This window comes from Macaca nemestrina, chromosome 1, assembly GCF_043159975.1.
Source record: "Macaca nemestrina isolate mMacNem1 chromosome 1, mMacNem.hap1, whole genome shotgun sequence".
Taxonomy (NCBI): Eukaryota; Metazoa; Chordata; class Mammalia; order Primates; family Cercopithecidae; genus Macaca; species Macaca nemestrina.
The window spans coordinates 3,840,405-3,860,770 of NC_092125.1; the positions used below are offsets into that span (position 1 = coordinate 3,840,405).

General features: G+C 45.7%; 1 protein-coding gene across 4 annotated transcripts in view; it reads right to left on the bottom strand.

Annotated features, from left to right (window-relative positions):
* The window catches only part of LOC105474699 (kinesin family member 26B), a 568,793-nt gene that overhangs the window by 377,610 nt on the left and 170,817 nt on the right, over positions 1-20,366 (bottom strand). The window contains exon 1 of one of the 4 annotated variants that reach the window (XM_011729517.3): positions 16,078-16,146. The exons of the other annotated variants lie outside the window; for them this stretch is intronic. Coding sequence (XP_011727819.2) covers positions 16,078-16,116 — 39 coding nt within the window. The 5' untranslated portion in view covers positions 16,117-16,146. Of the gene's footprint in view, positions 1-16,077; positions 16,147-20,366 lie in introns of those variants that run through there. 4 annotated transcript variants of the gene reach the window in all.

A 20,366-nucleotide genomic window follows, 5' to 3' on the forward strand; every position in this document is an offset into this window, starting at 1 on the left:
ACACAGGAGCCTAGAATTTGACAGAGCACAGCAGTACTTCTCTGCTATACTGTTAAACTGATTTGTCCTCACATTTTAAAAGACAGCCTTCTGACTATCTTTAACAGACCCTATAAGACACAGATTTGAATCAATCAATTCATGTACATTGTCTACTTATGTAAATTAATTCTACAAGAAACTTAAAACAACAGCCACTACAACTCCAAAACCTCTAATGTGATAATCTTATGAAGAATATGAGCAAACTCAGTGGAAAAGAGTAAAAAGCAAAAAAGTCTATGAATGCATTCAGAATAGCAAGAAAGCTACTTCTCACCTTTTTCCCACTCTACACACTCACACACACACTCACACACACACGTACGTCTCTGTGGGAAGAAACCACTAAGGTAGCCCTCGTCGTGGGGCTGGGGAAACCAGCGTGGGGCTAGGAAGACAGGCTCAGGAGTTGGAATTCCCAAAACTGCGAAGAGAACTCACCTCCCTCGCCCCACCTGCCTCTATCACTTTTCCTTGAATCGATTCTGAAAAAGTTAGCTATAGAAATGTTCATAAAGTGATGGTTGTGGTCCACAAAAGGATTAAAATGACAAAACTGTGCTCCAAGTATTTCCCTGATGACTTGAAACTCGAAGTAGGTGGGCCAGGCACAGTGGCTCATGCCTAGAATCCCAACACTTTGGGAGGCCAAGGTTGGTGGATTATTTCCAGTTAGGAGTTCGAGACCAACCTGGCCAACATTATGAAAACCCATTTCTACTGAAAATACAAAAATTAGCCAGGCTTGGTGGAGGGCACCTGTAATCCCAGCTAGTCAGGAGGCTGAGGCAGGAGAATTGCTTGAGCCTGGGAGGCGGAGGTTGCAGTGAGCTGAGATCATGCCACTGCCCTCCAGTCTGAGTGATGGAATGAGACTCTGTCTCAAAAAGGAAAACAAACAAACAAAAACTGGAGGTAGGAATTGCAGAATAAAACCCAGAAGACACTGTAAAATCAATTTTAATTTTGGTTTTGGTTACAGGTTTCAACACAATTTGAGAATATTTGAGAAACACGACTATGGACGGGACTTGGACCTTCCCTATTGATAGACAATCAGAAGAAATGAAAGATTTAGGGAAGATCTCTCCCATACACACAGTCACATTCTAAAACTTTAAATCTCATTTTTTCATGCAATACAAATGCAGACAGGTAAGTTTTTGCCTAGTTAATCTATTCATTCAATATATCCATTCATTCACCTCTTCACTCACTAATTTCATGCATTTATAAAACACTTACTAGGTGTCTAATTGGGCCAGGTCCTTTTGTAGGTGCTAAAAACAAGCATGGTCTGAACCTTCACGGCGTATTACAAAACAAGCTATAATCAAAGTCTCAAAACAGAAAACAGCTCCTCATCTTCATCTGGGGAGCTGACAAAGGAGTCAACAGACTGGCCAGAGCTCTGGACCTGAATTCTGAAGACCTGGGTTTCAGTCCAAGCTTTGCCTTTTCTAGTTTGACAGCCTTGGCCAAATCATTCAGTCTTCTTGAGCCTTAGTTTCCTCATCCGTAAGACTAGGATAACACTTATCCCCTGCTGCTGATGTAAAGATTAAATGACATCAAAGCACTCTGTGAAGAGCTCTATAAACACAACATGTTATTACAAATGCTGAGTTTTCCCTACGTTTAACACATGACGAGGCATAGCCAGGGAAGAAGCCACACACTTCTCATTCAATGCACTTCGCAGTTTGCAACTAGGGAGCTCAAGGCCCACATATCAACAGGGATGACAGGACCCAAAAGGGCTCACCCAGGTAAGCCTTTGTTTGGCTCTAGAGAGAGGCAAAGATCAAAGTAGCAAGCCCAGCTCAATGTCCGGCTCATTTTCCAGACACTCCATGCAGACAGGGAAATGCACTCAGCTAAGTTTATCCCAATGCATAGGTCAGAAAAGATAAAGCCGGAAGTGGCTCAGTGTCTTCCCAGGTCTACAGTAAGATCCATGTCCTGTGTGCTCTGTCCCACGCTTGTTAGAATACATGTGAGGAGTCAATTCCTTGCCCTCCTCCCCTCACTGCTGTGGTGACCAGGAAGAGGAGTGGGATTTTCCAGAAGGACAAACCAACAGAGTCCCACATCATCTGAACTTCCATTATAAGCCTACTTATCAGCCAAGGAAAGAGAAACATTAAATGCTTTGGAGATAGTTACCCATGAAGACTTCACACGCATATACACTGGGATCTTGGAATTGTCTCCAAGCAGCGGATCAAAGACCAGAGATGTCCCCTCTCGGGCAGGTCTGGTGGCTCCTCCTGCACAACCTGTGGTCAATAAAATGGAAAGTACCCCCAGGGCATGGCTGGCTAGAAAAACACTTGGGATGCAGCTTAACCCGGGCTTTCATGGACCCAGGTCACATACAAGAGTCTACCCATCGTCAAAGCTGCGGGGACGGCATTCCTGCTCAGGAGATAGCAGCCCAAAGATGAGAAGGACACTTTGCACTGGGATGAGACTGGAATGAACACGTTCTTCAGGATTGGCAGAATGTTCGGTGGCCCAAGACGTAAGGCAGACTTCAGAAAAGGTCAAAGGGTTTCATGGTGGTCTGTGAAGCTCCATAAGGACCTGCTGCTTGCTGAGCCCTTTGTTATCCAGAAGGGGCTGAACTAACACCGGTAAAGTCACCAGACCTCCAGTAGAAAGAAGGAGAATCTGATTTGGCAAGATCTGTGTCTTCATGTGGCCACTGACCAGATGAATGACTCTGTTATGCCCAGAAGGTCCTCAGCCCTGTACACACCTCTGAACAGGCTCAGCTACCCCAGACTCCGGCGAGCCCACCAACCTGGACAGCTCCAGCCCAGCAGTCTTCAGAACCGCTGGCTGAATTTCCTTAGGGGAAATGTGATGTGCAGTATTTATGTAAAAATATATATATATTCTCTGCACTTTTTTATACTCCCAATGATGTGGTCATGAGGATACCAAGAAGATTTTTAAAAACTGCTCTAAGACAAAGCCTTTGGGAGTGTGATTTTGTAACTGGGTTTTAGGTGCAATTCCTTACTGATTTTTCACAAAAGCTTGTTCTCAAAGGACTGCAGAATTGTGTTCATTATGCTTCAAACAAAGATATGCTCAATATTAACTCCACTGTGTTTAGAAGCTGAAAATAGAGCCCAGCTATAGACAGTGGCTTGATTAATACTAGATCTTTCCACATTATTATTTACAAGGAGAGTTTTAGTTGCTTTTTCTGCAAATAGTATAACCTGATTTATTGTTAACTATGCCTGGCCATTTTTCTTAGAACCTAATTCATTAAGCCAGTATTACTGAGACATTATGAAAAAACCTTTAAACCTGAGGCAGTTAATATCAGAGTGAGTTTTATTGGGTTTTTGTGTTTTTTTTTTTTTTTAGTTTATTTCTCTTAAACAAATCAACATTAATGAGTACCGTGTGTTTCATAGGTTTAGGGATGTGGTAAAACAGGACTATTCAAGTTTGTCTTTTAAAATTATTGTGGTCCTTTAGTAAAACAACCTGTTAATGTTATTATTTAAATTATTTCCATCCATTACCATCAACGGAAAAGATGCTGTAAAATCTTCTGGGATCTTTTATTACAATTTCAGGGACATTTACAAGTGTCTTAAAACTTAAAGGAAGAGGAAAGAAGACATACCTTTATGATTTTATTCAATTGTCAATGTGAATCTATTTACAATCAAAGAAATTTACTTTAAAAACAACCAAGCACATGGAGTTTTGAAAGACATATGTCTATGCCTTCCCTGTGGCAACTTCATTCATTCATTCAACAGAATATTTATTGAGCACCTATTATACCCAGCCGTGCAACAGAGCCATGAACAAATCAAGGTCCCTGCTCTCCAGGAGGTCTCTTCTGGAGCAAAACCAGTAAACAAGCACACGCAGGTCATGTCACGTGTGACCTATGGAGAACAGGAAGGCAGGGCATGGGAAAAGGGGCTCTGCGTATTGGAGTGAGGGCCTTTTCCACAGCATGCTCAGAGTTGGCCTCTCTATTCAGGGACACTTGAGCAGAGACCAGAAGGCAGTGAGGCCATGAGCCACAGCAGGCATCGTGGGGAAGCGACCCAGGCAGGGGGGCAGGTAGACATGAAGGACTGGGTGGGGGCGAGTTGGCACAACTGGGAACAGCAAGAGGCCGGTGTGGCTGGAGTGGGATGAATGAGGAGGGGAGATGGTTGGGCATGAGGTCAGAGAGACCACTGTAAACTGAACGTTGTGTCCCCCCACAAAATTCATATATTGAAACCTAGTCCCCAGTGTGATGGCTGGAGGTTAAGCCTTTGGAAGGTGATCAGGTCATGAGGGCAGAGCCATTAGGAATGACATTAGTGCTCTTATGAAAGGGGACCCAGAGAGCTTCCTCGCCCCTTCCTCTGTGTGAAAACACAATAATGCCCATCTATGAACAAGAGGGCCCTCCTCAGACACTAAAGTTGCTGGTGCCTTGGTCTTGGACTTCCCAGTCTCCAGAACTGTAAGAAATACATACATTTCTGTCGTTTATAAGCTGCCCAGTCTGTGGTGGTTTTTTTTGTAGCAGCCTGAGCAGACTAAGACCAACAGTCTCAAGTTCAGGGTCAAGGTCCAGGCTAGGGATACAATTTGCAAATCAATACTATATTGATAGCATTGGAAGTTACAGGACTGGGAGAGATGACACAGGGAGGCAGTGCAGGTAGAGCAAAGGTCTGATGAATGAGCATTCCAGGATTTATTTAGAGCAGATGAGAGGAAACCAGCACAAGATACTGAGAAGGAATAGGTAGTGAGCTAAAAGGAGAAATCAAAAAGTGATCCAGGAAGGAGGATCCAAAAGTGATCCAAAGAAAGTCATCCAGGAAGGAGGGAATGAGCTACGGGCAAATGCTGCAGATAGATCAAGTATAATGAGGACTGAGAATTGACCATAGAACAGTGACTGGCACATAGTAGGTGGTCAACAAATATTTGTAGAATGAATGAACGTCTTATAATGATCAGATCACAATTATTATCTATTACAAATGTTATTTAGTATTGATTATCATCAGTGACCTTCATAAGAGCTTTTTGTTGAGTGGTGGCAGCTAAAAGATAAGTGGAGTGGGTTCAAGAGAGGATAGAGATGAGAAACTGGAGACAGAAAGTATAAACATGCATTTAAAAAATAAATTTGCTGCAAAGACAATCAAAGAATTGGAACAGGCCAAATGCAGTGGCTCACGCCTGCTATCCCTTTAGGGGGAGGCAGGAGGATTGCTTGAGCCCAGGAGTTCAAGACCAGCCTGGACAATGTAGCAAGACCCCATCTCTCAAAAAAAAATTTAAAAATTAGCCAGGTATGGTAGTATTCAACTGTAGTAGCTACTTTGGAGGTTGATGAAGGAGAATCACTTGAGCCCAGGAGTTCAAGGCTACAGGGCTACAGTGAGCTATGGTTGTGCCACTGCACTCCAGCCTGGGTGACAGGGCAAGATCCTATCTCTAAAAAAAAAAAAAGAAAAAGAAAAGAAAAGAAGAAAGAAAGGAAATGGGACAGTAGTTAATGAGATGTGTGAGGTAAGAGAACTTTTATTTTTTAAGTTGGGAGTTATAATAGCATTTTTGCTTTCTAAAAGGAGTGATTCAATCAAGAGAGAAGAAATTATACAGAAAGAGGAGAACACTCTGCCAGAGGGTGCTCAAGCCCACTAGAAGTTAATGGTCATAAACTGAAAACAGTCACCATAGCTCTGTGTTTTGTTCCACCCAGGCTCAGCTGGACATAGACAGGTACAGAGGAGGTGGGCAACTGGGTTTTACCAAGGCTGTAGTTTCGCAAGGAGAGCGGGATGAAGAGAGAGATGGGTAAAGAAGTTAATGTTATAAGGTAGTAAAGCAAGGTAATGATTAGATAATCAAGGACCCCAAACTAGATAACGAGAGACCTGAAGACATGAGGTAGGTGAGAAAGGGGGAAAAGATGATAAGATGGATGGATTTTGCACTTCAGTGAGATGGAAGAATTTTTTTCAGTCAAGGTTTTAGGAGGGAAGAAATAGGCGGTGGTCAGAGAATGGGATGCTGGAAATGAGACGATGGAGCTGGAGGAGTAGCAGATAATGACTGCATTATCAGTCTTTACAACTGGTAATAAGCTCTAGGGTATAGTTACAGAAATGGGTGGCTGAGGTTGAGTGAAGAACAAGGTCATCAGAGAAGAGGAGATTAAGGACCTGAGAAGCCAGAGGACCAGACAGACTGGAAGGACTGTCTACAAAACACTGGAATCACAGGCGTTACTGTCTGACAAGTAGAGTTGGTGTACTGATAGTACTCCAGGAGCCTCAATCTGCAAGGAACAAGGTGGCATGGACCAGAGATGCACAGATGACTGCAACAATGATCTGGTGGCCTGAGATGCAAAGCCAGGGGTCTCCAGGAGGAGGGAAGGATGATCGTGGAGCAGTGATCATGAGGAGCTAGCACCAAACGCGGTGGTTCAGGGTGTGGGGACAAAGCAGATGTTGCTTGAGAGGACTTCGGGGAGCAGTTAGGAAGATAAGGTAAAGGGACTGTATTAGTCTGTTCTTGCATTGCTATACAGAAATACCTGAGGGCCAGGTGCAGTGGCTCACGCCTGTTATCCCAGCACTTTGGGAGGTCAAGGTGGGTGGATCACGAGGTCAGGAGTTCAAGACCAGCCTGGCCAAGATGGTGAAACCCTGACTCTACTAAAAATACAAAAAAAAAGAAAAAAAAAATTAGCCAGGTGTGGTGGCAGGTGCTGTAATCCCAGCTACTCGGGAGGCTGAGGCAGGAGAATCGCTTGAACCCAGGGGACAGAAGTTGCAGTAAGCTGAGATCGCGCCACTGCACTCCAGCCTGGGCGACGGAGTAAAACTCTGTCTCAAAAAAGAAAAAAAAAAAGAAAAAAATAAATACCTGAGACTGGGGAATTTACAAGAAGAGAGGTTTCACTGGCTCACTGTTCTGCAGGTTGTCCAGGAAGCATGGTGGCATCTGCTTCTGGGGAGGCCTCAGGGAGCTTCCAGTCATGGCAGAAGGCAAACTGGGAGGAGACAGCTTACACGGTGAAAGCAGGAGCAAGAGAGAGTAAGGCCGGAGGCGCCACACGCTTGTAAACAACCAGATCTCACCAGAACTCACTCACTATCACGAGAACAGCACCAAGGGGAACGGTGCTTAGCCATTCATGAGAAACGCCCCCATGATCCAGCCACCTCTCACCAGGCCCCACCTCCCACGCTGGGATCACAACGGAACATGAGATTTGGGCAGGGACACAGATCCACACCATCACGAGGACCTCTCAGGAAAGGCGCTGAGGGCGTAGGGAATTTCGCTGATAACGTGCTGTGTGTTCCAATGGAAAGGCGTTGTGAGTAGGAGACAGGTGCGGAGGGGGACAAGGATTTCCCGAGTCCCGGCTTCCTATGAGGAGAGCCCTAAGGGGAGACGCAAGGCTCGCGGTGCTCAGGTCTGACGTTTTCCAGACAACCGTCTGTGAGCCTATGAAGTTGCAGAAGGAGGGAGGGGATGAGGTTTCTACCAGGAGTGGCCTCTGGGGCGCCACCTTCACTCTAGCTGATGGTAAGGCAGAGGTGGTGAGGGCTTGTGGGCTCTTAGGTGCCCTCTTCATTATAAAGAACACCACCAAGGTAATTACCTGAACATCTCACTTGCGCCTGTGGCCCAAAGATGACATTCAGATATGAGTCAATGGTCACAGGGTTGACTGAGCAAGAGAATGCAAGAGAAGGAATCTTACCCTTGCTGCTGGGGAACCGCTCAGGATATGAATGTAGTGCCATCTCCACGTGTAAAGATACGATGGAGCCCTCCATCTCCTCCAGAAGCAGCTACAGTGTGGATGTGGAGGCATCGGGTGGGGTAGAGAATGAACTCAACTCAAGCCAGGGGATAGAATGAAAGACGCAGTATCACCTGTTCTTCCACGAATCAACATAGATCAGTCCGAAAAATATAACTGTGAGCTAAAAAGTCAAGTTGTCAAGGGATATGCCCAGCCCGATACCACTCACACAGCACATGGCTGCGGTATGCAGTCTGTCTGTATCCTCCAGCTTCTCACACACTGGTAAAGATTATCTGTGCGTCTAAGCGGAACCTAAGGCCGCCTGGCGGAAGGCCAGCATCCCAGCAGAAGAACTGGGAAATAGAGAAGGGGTGGAGCCCAGGAGTGTGGCAATTACTGAAGCAAAAAAGGACTCCAGGGTCATCCAAGAAGCCAGAGTGATAGCCCTATTCCAGCCCAGGGAAGCTCATTATCAACATTCCTGTAGAGGATACATTTCTATGAACTGTTTTTAAAGGGGGATATGACCCTTTTTTTCAAACAAAATTGTACACAGAAGTCCAATGAATGAATGAAAGAGATGGAAGAAAAAGAAAGAATGAGAAAGAAAGGAGAGGGAGGAGGGGAGGAGAAAGAGACACAGAGAGAAAATAGGGAGAGAAAAAAGAGAAGGAAAGAGAGAGATAGGGAGGGAGACAGGGAGGGGGAAAGAGAGACAGAGAAACAGAGAAAGAAAGGAAAAAAGAGAAGGAAAGAAAGAAAAGAGGAAGGGAAGGAGGCAGTGAGGCAGGGAGGAAGGAGGGAAGGAAGGAAAAAAAAAATCACAGTAGTTCTAGTTAAAGCAGAGCAAGGCCAGAGCCCCACCTGCACCCCAAGAAAGCCCAGAGATTCTGCTAAGGAAGCTCTTGGCCCTCCCTGAATTGCAGCTGCAGAGGACTGGATGTGTATGAAGTATTCTGAATTGTATTATTTTTTAACACTGTTACCTTCATCAGTTGTGACAGCAGAACAAAGGTTTTCTTATTTGTTTTCTGTCTTTCAGCACATAAATCAAAACGATACCTCTGCCAATTCTTCTCCTTTACAGGTGGAAGGTTGCAGCTTCATGAATTATAAGTCAACATCTCATGCCCAAATATATCTATTTTACTTGCGATTTTTCTGGCCTGTCAAAACCGTCAAGCACTGACAAGAATAATACACTGGGTTTTGCAGCTGGCACGAATGAAGTCGTTATCAATTATGAGAAGAAAATTTGCGTTGAAATGTCAATTACAAAGATGACTCCTACCTATAACCTACTGCTAAAAATGTAAAAGCTAAAGTTGAAGAATTTAGCATGAACTTTATGGAAACTCTGTATTCATTTTCACAGCAGCCTTCATTATGCTGATTTGAACACAGACCTGAGTGTATACAGGATAATAATTACCCTGGCAGAGCAGAAGCAGAATGGAGATATTCCTCATAAAGACATAAATCGTGGTAGGAAAAAAAAAAGATTGTATGGAACTGTTGCAGATTTTAAACGGTTTTTATGTGTTAAAGGCATTAGCCAGCCCTGATCTTAAATCTCACGTGATCCTCATGTAAATTTATTAACTCTCTTCTTCCAACACATCACACCCAAATAACTAGTACACTCCACAGACCAAAGGAAGTTATTTTTCAAATTCAACCATAAACAAACTTAAGGTGAAGACAGACGCCTGAAATAAATATTTATGGCTCTCTCTTTCCAAAATAAACACTAATCTAAATTCTTTTTTTTTTTGTTTTGAGACGGAGTCTAGCTCTGTTGCCCAGGTTGGAGTGCAATGGTGTGATCTCGGCTCACTACAACCTCCACCTCCCAGCTTCAAGCAATTCTCCTGCCTCAGCCTCCCCAGTAGTTGGAATTACAGGTGCCCGCCACCACACCTGGCTAATTTTTGTATTTTTAGTAGAGACGGGGTTTTACCATGTTGGCCAGGATGGTCTTGAACCCCTGACCTCAGGCGATCTGCCGTCTTGGCTTCCCAAAGTGTTGGGATTACAGGCGTGAGCCACGGCACCCGGCACATTTATCTAAATTCTTAATGTCTGACTCTTCTCCAAATCCTACGTCAGGTTGACGTCTCCCTCCCCTTCTTCTCGCCAAGGCCTCACCGACCTACATCATCACCTCCCAGGGGTCTGCAGTACTGAGTTCTAATCCTGGTAAACTGGACCGGATTGCTGAGAAATTGTAGCCTGGTCTCTTTACAGGCCTCCAGCCCCGGGTCTTTGGGAAAAACAGGAAAAAAACAAAAATAAAAACCAGAATTGAATTCAGAAGAAAGGTAGAGAGCAAAACGACTAGAGACCATAGACGGAGGAGCCACCGGAGGGTGACAGTCCCATTCTCTCCTTGTCCATACTGCTCTCCTTAGATGCTTTAGGCAGCATCAACACTCTTAATTACACAGCAACATACTTTTTGCAAAAGCAAATTTATATAAAAACACCGAAGACTGTCTCTGCACTTTTCTTTCTGCACCCCTGGATGGAGAAAACCACGCGGCTCACTTCATCTTGGTGCAATGGTTGCTGGTCTTGAAATAAAAACTCACTGAAGACAAGAAGCCATTTACTTGGTTAAATGTGTGAAAAATCGGTTGGGGTGCATTCTACTACTAATGCACACACAATCTGTATTTAATACAGAATTAAACGTCTACGGCCAAAGACTAACAAGGTTTGGAGATGTTTTCTAGTTAGTCACCTGGTTTGGTTTCCCAAGCACAATTTCTGATTTACGGTTCAAGAGGAAACAAAGGATTGCTTTCAACTTGTAGTCTGAGAATTTGAAAATCCAGAACTGAAGTGAAAAGAAAATCAACATCCCTGTGATACAATGTGATGCTAACCCTTAAGGGGGAGGGAGATGGGCGTAGATGGTGCCACGGGAGCCAAGCGACAGGAGATGCAGGGGTTCAGGCACCGCACAGCTGTGTACCTCCCTCTGAGCTCTACCCAACTGGTGGCCCTCCCTACCCACCAGCCTGCTCAGGAAGTGAGACACAAATCATTTAGATGCTTTAAAAAAGATGAAGGAACTTTTCAATGTGGCGAACACAGTCTCCTGTGTTGAATCAAGTTTATAAACAAGCTTTTGTTTCCCCATGAGTTTCTCTAAGTACCCAGAGAGTTCACCTTCTCTGAAGACTGTATCTTCTCTGAAGACTGCAACATGCTGGGCCCAGTGGCTCACTCCTGTAATCTCAGCACTTTGGGATGCCAAGAGGGGAGGATCACTTGAGCTCAGGAGTTTGAGACCAGCCTGGGCAACCTAGTGAGATCTTGTCTCTACAAAATTTTGTAAAAATTAGCTGAGAGTGGTGGTGTGCGCCTGTAGCCACAGCTACTCTGGAGGCTGAAATGGGAGGATCACTTGAATCTGGGAGGTTGAGGCTGTGGTGAGCCATACTGTGCCACTGCACGCTAGCCTGGGTGGCAAAGCAAGACCCTGTCTCAAAAAAAAAAAAAAAAAAAAAAAAAAAAAAAAAAAAAAAAAAAAAGACTGCATCTTTTTAAGCCCTTGGCTTTTCCAGTTAAAGCTCCCAGGAATAATCCCAGAAATAGACTGAAGTAGCCTTCCCTTTAGAAACCAGGGTCACCAACATTACAGATGCAGCTCCAGAGCTCCCCTGTGAGGACCAGCACTTGACTCTGGAGCACTGAATGGGGTTGAGTGAAACCATCTGGCTTCAGTATAGACTCACCCCAAGAGAAAAATGAGAACATCTGAGGCACTAGGATTGGGAAAGGAGGATGGGAGGATGGACTCTAACTGTAGAAATGAAAAGTATCAATAAAATGATGCTAGTCAATTCCATCTCCTAAATATGTCTCAATTCACTGTCTGCATCCACTGATGTCCCCACTTTGGGCATTGAGGCCACCACCATTTCTCACCTGGATGACTGCAGTGCATTTCCCTGTTCCCTTCCTTAGATCGTGGCTGAAACATCGCACCCTCAGAGAAGCTTCCCCGCCTCCAGACTAAGTCTGGCTCCACATTGAGCCTTTCTATCCAAAACCCCTGCACATTTCTTTCAGTGCACATATCACAAGGGTTGCTGTACAACTCATTATGTAGAGTTGTTGAATGCCTCTTATCTTCATTGGAATGTAAACCCGATGAAAGCAGGACCCTGTCTATCTTACCTCTGTGTTCTCAGGGCCTGGTGCATGGTGCCGTATAGGTCATAGGCTCTCAATAGCGCCTACAAATGAATGAGTGAATAAATGAATGGTCACTTTGCCCAGGGCCACTTAGAATAAGATGTCAGGGATAGGAGCTACAGAAAAGCAAGGCTAGCCCTATCTATATGTTAATACATACTCAACCATCTGTATCCGTGGCTTCCACATTTATGGTTTCAAACAACCATGGATTAAAAGTATTCAGGGAAAAAAAAAAAAGATGGTTGCATCTGTACTGAACATGTACAGACTTTTTCCTTGTCATTATTCCCTAAACAATACAAAATAACAACTATTTACATAGCATTTGTATTGTATTAGGTATTATAGGTAATCTAGAGATCATTTAAGATATACAGGAGGATGTACATGGGTTATATGCAAATACCATGCAACTTTATACCTGGGACTTGAGCATTGGTGGATTTTAGTATCTGTAGGAGTCCACTGATACTCAGGACTATACCCTCCAGTGAGACTCTAGTTCAGCTGGAACATTTTCTCGTTTTTCTTACGCTTTCCCTGTTTCCTGTAGTGATAAGGACAGTAAGAAAGAAGTCTCCTCATACCCTCCAGCCAGTACTGGGGGGAAATGGGTTTCCAGAAGGTAGGGAGATTGTTCAAACCCCTGGGCCTGAGGTTATGCTAGAGGCTTGGGCCCTGGGCCTTGGTGTTTTCCAACAAGGCTCAATGGGGAAGAGCAATTCAATATGTATATAAAATAAACTCAGGGGACCTAGGACTGTCACAATCCACACTCAGTAAATCCTGTGGCACACATGCCAACTGGTAAATCTTGACAGAGAATACATATGTGAATCTCTGTACAACTGTAACAGCTACTTTGATGTGGGTTACATAGAATTCTTCAAAATGAACCAATCTTCTTATATTTAAAACAAGGTGAAAATATATATTCATGATTTTGTGACTATACTAAAAATTACTTTAAAAGGTCAATTTTATGGTATATGAATGATATCTCAATAATAAAATGGGACTTACTTCCCCATCCCAAATCCAAATCACATTTTAGTACCTATTTTATGATAATATACATATTTTACCCATAGGAGTCTACAGTCTCAGCAACTTGTCTTCCATCATGAGTTCTGGGCTGCTGACGCTAGAAAATGAACGGAGTCCAGTGACGTATATGAGCTAGGCTGTGCAAGGAGTCTGTCAGAGTGAGCGCTAATGAAAGCTGACACTAATGTGGTATCAGCCACATCCATACGGAATAACAAACCAGCACGGCCGCCTTAGCAGAAGAAACTTTTCCATTCAGTCAGTGACAAGGGCCACAAGAATAGCCTACAAGGCCAGGGGGCGGTGACTCACGCCTGTAATTCCAGCACTTTGGGAGGCTGAGGCGGGTGGATCATGAGGTCAGGAGTTTGAGACCAGCCTGACCAACATGATGAAACCCCATCTCTACTAAAAATACAAAAAAATTAGCCGGGCGTGGTGGCACACGCCTGTAATCCTAGCTACTCAGGAGGCTGAGGCAGGAGAATCACTTGAACCCAGGAGGCAGAGGTTGCAGTGAGCTAAGATTGCACCACTGCACTCCAGTCTGGGTGACAGAGCGAGATTACGTCTCAAAAAAAAAACCCTAAAAGCAAAATTCTACCCAATGAAGCATACCTTTCTTGCCATTGCAGTCAACTTCTAGTACCAGTTAAATATCCCACAAGACCCTACGTAGTCTGGGTTACATAACCACTGAATCCTTCCGACTGCTAGGATCTTATGTAAGCTCTGGGTGTGATTAATATGCCTCTACTCAAGGAGCTATTTGGGGATGGTGAATGTACAGGGAGACCTCTGAGGGGGTACATTTCCCCAGAAAGTCTTTGCCCTTTGGGTCAGAGGTTACAACATACTGCTCCATGCCATCAGCTGACTGGAGCAGAACGGACTCACAGCTAATTTCTTAAAAACTCTGTTCTAGAACTATGTCTGAGAATGTGGTGCTCACACTTAGTTGTGCTTCCTACCACACAGAAATGCGTATGTGTTCACACTCATGTATATGGATCACTTGGTAATGCATGCAAGTGAATCACATGTATACATAAGTACAAACCAACATACAAGAGGAACCCACCATCTAGATCGGGGACTGGCAAACTTTTGCTATAAAGAACCATTAAATATTTTTGGCTCTGCAGGCCATATGGTTTCTGTCTCTACTCAGTTCTGCTGAGGGGAAGGAGGAAGTTGCCATCGGCAACATGTAAATGAATGAGCATGGTTGTTTCCAATAAAACTTTATTTATAAAAACAAGCAGCAGGCTGGATGTGGCCTGCAGGGCACCGTTTTCTGCCTCCTCGTGTATATAATGGAAGCCTGTACTCTTTAAGAAACAAGTACACCATTCTGAAGGAATCTTGCTGAAGAATTAGAGTAACTTCATCTTCCTACAAAGTTATGAGATATAATTTAAGCTTCTGATGATTCAGTGTCTACTATGAATGTTAATTAATTTCATTCCATGCCGCACGACATAATTTCCACAGGCACAGTGAAGTGCAAAAAGCTGTTTGCCCTGAACCGACGGCTGTACTTAGAGAATCTGTGTCTGCTTTCTGTCCCCTCTCTTCCTGTCAAGCTGTTAGCTGTCGCTTTGTTGGTTTTGCCTTTGTGATTGTCGCTATCTTTAATTTGCCATTTCTGATCTGCTCCCGGCCACGCACACTATCTAAAGGAGACCTGGCTATGAAGGGTGATAAGTTTCTCTTAAAGAAACACGAGCATGAGCTTTGTCACCTTTACGGAGCCACTGCATGGTCTTTTGGACTTTCTAATTTGTCATTTATTTTAAGTACTTACGGTTGCTCGATAAATGACTTATGAGATGTTACTCGTGTGTGTGTGTGCGCACACCTATAAACACACACACCATAGTCATTTATCTATTCATTTAATAAATATTTATTGAATTCCTATATGTGAGTCAGTTCTAAGAATTTGGAATACAGTCATGAACCAAAGATTGGAAAACCAAAACACATACACTCATACACACACACACACATACACACACACACACACACACACACACACACTTCTTAAGTACTTCAAGGTCACCAGGCTAAATGAATGGCCGAGCATGGTGGCTCACACGTGAAATCCCAGCACTTTGTGAGGCTGAGGTGGATGGATCACTTGAAGTCAGGAGTTCGAGACCAGCCTGGTCAACATGGTGAAACCTTCCTGCTACTAAAAATACAAAAATTAGCCTGGCATGGTTGGGGCAGCCTGTAATCCCAGCTACTTGGGAGGCTGAAGCAGGAGGATCACTTGAACCCAGGAGGTAGAGGTTGCAGAGAACCGAGATCACACCACTGCACTCCAGCCTGGGTGACAGGGCAAGACTGTCTCAAAAATAAATAGATAGATAGATAGATAGATAGATAGATAGATAGATAGATAGATAGATAAAACTTCTAAATGCTCTCCACATCCTCCCAAACATACACACAGGATTACTTCTACTTGATAAACCAAAATGCCCACTCAGTCCAATTTTCCCGTTGTACCTCATTTCCTGCCTCCATTCTTCCCATGGGCCCCCATGGAAGCAAAGGTAAGTCACCAACCTGCTGAAAGACAGGAGGCCCAGCCGACTACCCAGGAATCCAAGTGGTCAGCGTGTTCTTGGATCATTTAAAACTGCGTCTTCAACTGTTAATGTGGCAATAAATTCCTGTGATCTGGGAGGTGAACCAAAAATCCTAGCCTGGGTTTTAGTTTCATTTCAAATGGACTAAGTAGCAAAGCGCCAGTCTTTCCAGTTTAATGAAGTTGGATTTCCAGTTCCTGGCCACTTTGGGAAAATAAAAGATAAGAATTCACAGGGTATCGGCTGTATTCAGGTGAGGAAGGCCAAAAAGCATGTTGCTATGGAAGGTGAATAGGAAAACGTGGGAAAGGACTAAACGCAGAGGACGCTTCAGGGGCCCTCCCAAGAATGAGTACTCACAGGGCTGCCGCCGCACGAACCTGCAGAGAAGCAAACCATTATTCCAGAGAGAACCTTTTCCTGCCAGTCCGTCTAGCCCTGATTCCACGTGTGTGAAGAAAGGCAAAACCGCATCCCTCCCCAGAGCAGATCAAGGTCACTGCGACCTTCACAGAGTGGCCAGATCCACCACGCAGCCGCCAGTCGGAGGCACCGCATACCATCACCCTGTCTTGCACCGTGCCCCCAACTCCTACAAGCAGGTCTCTTGCATCCCCGCAGCAGTCCTTTTTCTGATGGTCCACTCACTCTATGCACTCCTGTCTCCTTCCTCTCTCTTCTTTCTGAGAACAGGGGATGGTGCTTCTTCTAGATGGCATCCGTGCAGCAGAAAGGCCAGCAGCTATGCAGAGTGGGCCAGCAATCCCCGCGTGGACTCTTCTTTCCCTACGTGGGACTCTCTTTTCCCTGCGTGGGACTCTCCCTGCGTGGGACTCTTCTTTCCCTGCGTGGGACCCTCCTTTCCCTGCGTGGGACTCTTCTTTCCCTACGTGGGACTCTCTTTTCCCTGCGTGGGACTCTCCCTGCGTGGGACCCTCCTTTCCCTGCGTGGGACTCTTCTTTCCCTACGTGGGACTCTCTTTTCCCTGCGTGGGACTCTCCCTGCGTGGCACTATCCTTTCCCTGCGTGGGACTCTTCTTTCCCTGCGTGGGACTCTCTCTGCCTGGGATTCTTCTTTCCCTGCGTGGGACCCTCCTTTCCCTGCGTGGGACTCTCCCTGCGTGGCACTATCCTTTCCCTGCGTGGGACTCTCCCTTCCCTGCGTGGGACTCTCCCTGAGTGGCACTATCCTTTCCCTGCGTGGGACTCTTCTTTCCCTGCGTGGGACTCTCCCTTCCCTGCGTGGGACTCTCCCTGCGTAGGACCCTCCTTTCCCTGCGTGAGACTCTTCTTTCCCCGCGTGGGACTCTTCTTTCCCTGCAGGCGTTGGTGGGCAGCAAATCCCATCCTGACTCCTTCCCAAGCCTCCTCCCTCACAGTCCAGACTCCTCCAGATTCTACCTCATTCAGATGATGCAGATTCTCAGGCTAAGAAAAGCAACCTCCTGGTCTGTCCTGTTTGGCACTAGAGTGTGTATATGTGTCTGTGTGTGTCACACAGGTAAACCACAAGCAGGAGCCTGGGATGCCAGGCCAGGGAGGACGAGGCAAAGCCAAAAAGGGGAAGTGGCAATCCAAGGCTGGATTAGACTGAGAGGGGTGCCATGAGGTCAGCTGGGCCTTACCCCAGGCTGCCGGGCCAATCTGCGGTCTGCAATGCCTCAATTATGCCTTCATTTTTAGCACAGAAGTGCCAGTTGGACCGTAGAATCCGGAGAGCAGACGGACAGTCTGAAGTCCCCAGACGCACGCAGGGCAAAAGGAATTCAGAGACGCTGCACTGGCGCTGGGCCTAAGTGATTGTAGCTGCCTCCTGCTTTCTTACGAGTAACTGAAATCACAGCCCCAGCGGAACACGCTGGCCACTCCAGATTACATCCAGTTCTCACCCGACTTAAGGTCATGAGACCTGGGTTCAAATCCCAACTCCAACACCTAATACATGTGTAGACTCGGTCCAGTTATCTACCCTCTTTACCCTTTGGTCTCATCTATGAAAACGGAACGGCAGTCATACCTACTGTATAGGGTTAGTAGGAGGCTGACATGAGAGCAATTATGGAAAGTACTTGACAGACGTAGACACAGAAAAAATGTTGGAAACATCTCACCCTTAGCAGAAAACAGACACACACTCTAAGTTGCACTGCAGGCTCACTCCTCATTCTTGATTGTTTCTGTTCCTTCGTCTGCTCCGCACCCATATTCCTCTGCAGAAGATACCCCTTCTCCTCCCTCCAGGGAGCCTGGGTCTGGCCCCAGATGGAGGTCACTCTTCTGAAGGCTCCTGCAGGGCAGCTGGCTTTGCATCCTTCCTGTGCACCCGAGCGGCCTCTCACCTACATGTTTTATGAGGAGGGACTGGCCGATCGGAATTTCACTCTTTGCAGAAGACATGTGTTTTGAGGGCAGTAAAGACCCAGGTGGCACTGTTTTGAAGGCAAAGAAATGAAGGGCAATTACCTTGCCATTAATCAACCAGGATACAAGGACTGAACAGAGTTAGTTAACACCAGGAATGAACATTTTAATAACATTCCTGGGCATTAGGAATGAGCAAAACACAAATTAAGTTAGTAGGCACCTATGAGATTGCTTGAAACATGTCAGTGTGGATTTTAAAGCTGAATGTAGAATGCAAGAGGCTAAAGGGAGTTACCACCACTTCCTCTGAAAAATAAAAACACAGACAGGCCATTGCTGCTCACACACACATTGCTGCTTGTCCCTTGCTGTACGGGTAACAGGAGATGACCAACCTTTTCTGCTTCCTTCTACGCCCCAAATAAACTGCCCGCCCCAGCCCACTTCGCCCGACACCCACTCAGAGGAGATTTTTTTTTTTTGACACGGAGTCTCGCTCCATCGCCAGGCTAGAGTGCAGTGATGCGGATCTCGGCTCACTGCAACCTTCGCCCCCCCGAGTTCAAGCGATTCTCGTGCCTCAGCCTCCCGAGTAGCTGGGATTACAGGCACCCACCACCACGCCTGGCTAATTTTTGTATTTTTAGTAGAGATGGGGTTTCACCATGTTGGCCAGGCTGGTCTCGAACTCCTGACCCGAAGTGATCTGCCCGCCTCGGCCTCCCAAAGTGCTGGGATTACCCGTATGAGCCACCACACCCGGCCTGAGGAGATATTGAAGTTAAGGCTCTGGAGAGGTTCAAGGTTAGGATCCAAAGATAAAAAATGGAGAGTTACAAGTGTGTGCATGCACACATGTGTGTTTAAAAATGTAACATTAAGTTTACCCTTTTAATCATTTTTAAGTGTACAGTTCCATGGCATTAAGCACATTCACATGACTGTGTAACCATCACCACCATCCACCTCCAGAACGTTCTGTATCTTCCCAAACTGAAAATCTGCACCCACTAGACACTCACGGCCCATCCTCCCTCCAGCCCTCGGAAACCACCAGTCTACTTTGTCTGGCTTGTCTCTATGAATTTGACTGCTCTAGGTCCCTCATGTAAGTGGAGTCATACAGTATTTGCGCTTTTGTGACTGGCTGATTTGATCTGGCGTCACGTCTTCAAGGTTCATCCAGGCTGTAGCGTGTGAACTTCACTCCTTTTCAAGGCTGACACAACATTCTGTTGTATGTACAAACCACATCTTGTTTACCCATTCATACAGTGAGGACCCTGGTGTTGCTTCCCTCTTTTGGCTAATGGTGGCTAATGTGCTGTGAGCATGGGTGTGGGAATATCTGCTGGGCCTTCCAGTATTCTCAGTCCAGCCACAGTGTCTCCGTTCTGCTTTTCTCTTGCACGCTGACTCTGATTTCTTCTTTCCCACCAGTCCTTTGATTCTTGCTGCCCGATAAATCCTTGGCACCACCATGAAGGCTTCACGTTGGCACCCCTACCCTACATTTTGCCCTCTTTCTGCTGGATTTGGAGAGACCCACATTGAAAATACAGTGTCTCCCGGAGACGTTTCTGAGCAGTCCTCTTCTCTTCTGCACTTGCCTCAACTCTGCCATCGGCAGCAAAGCCAGTCCCTGTGCAGAGGGCAAGCAGCAAGACGACATAAAAGCCACAGATACCCTCCCAAAGACCGGAAACTCACGAGCCATGACCGGAAGCCAGGTCACAGTGCTGGGAGCCAGCAAACCCGCCGGCACTCGTCGCTGTCTTGTGCAAAGCATGACACACATAAGGGACACCACCACCCTGAGTGAAAACCAGCAGGGCTGTGACTTCCGGGAGACGACTCACGACATGTCAGCAGTGGGGGTGGGAGTAAGCGGTGGGGGGAAAGGCAAGACAAAGGTGGAGGCTGAAACCAACGGGGGAGAGAAAGGTTAGATCAGACAAAATCTCCCTCACTAAAGAATTTGCTAGGGAAAAATAAAAATTAAAAGAAAGAACTTACTTCTGGCATTCAGAGGCTAAAGAAAGAACATTTCAGACTGCAAATCCAGATTTGGGGAGTGCATACTGATGAATTGTGAGAACCCCCATTCTGACCTGAAATGCTATACCCACCTCTCACCTGCCCCCTGGGAGACGGGTGGGGGTTATGTCATTTTTCGTCATCTGCCTGAATGAATTTACAACAGCTCAAAGAAACGTTAACCTACACACTCCTCCAACCACCAATACACAAATGGTCTTAGAAGACAGTCTGCAGCAGCATAATC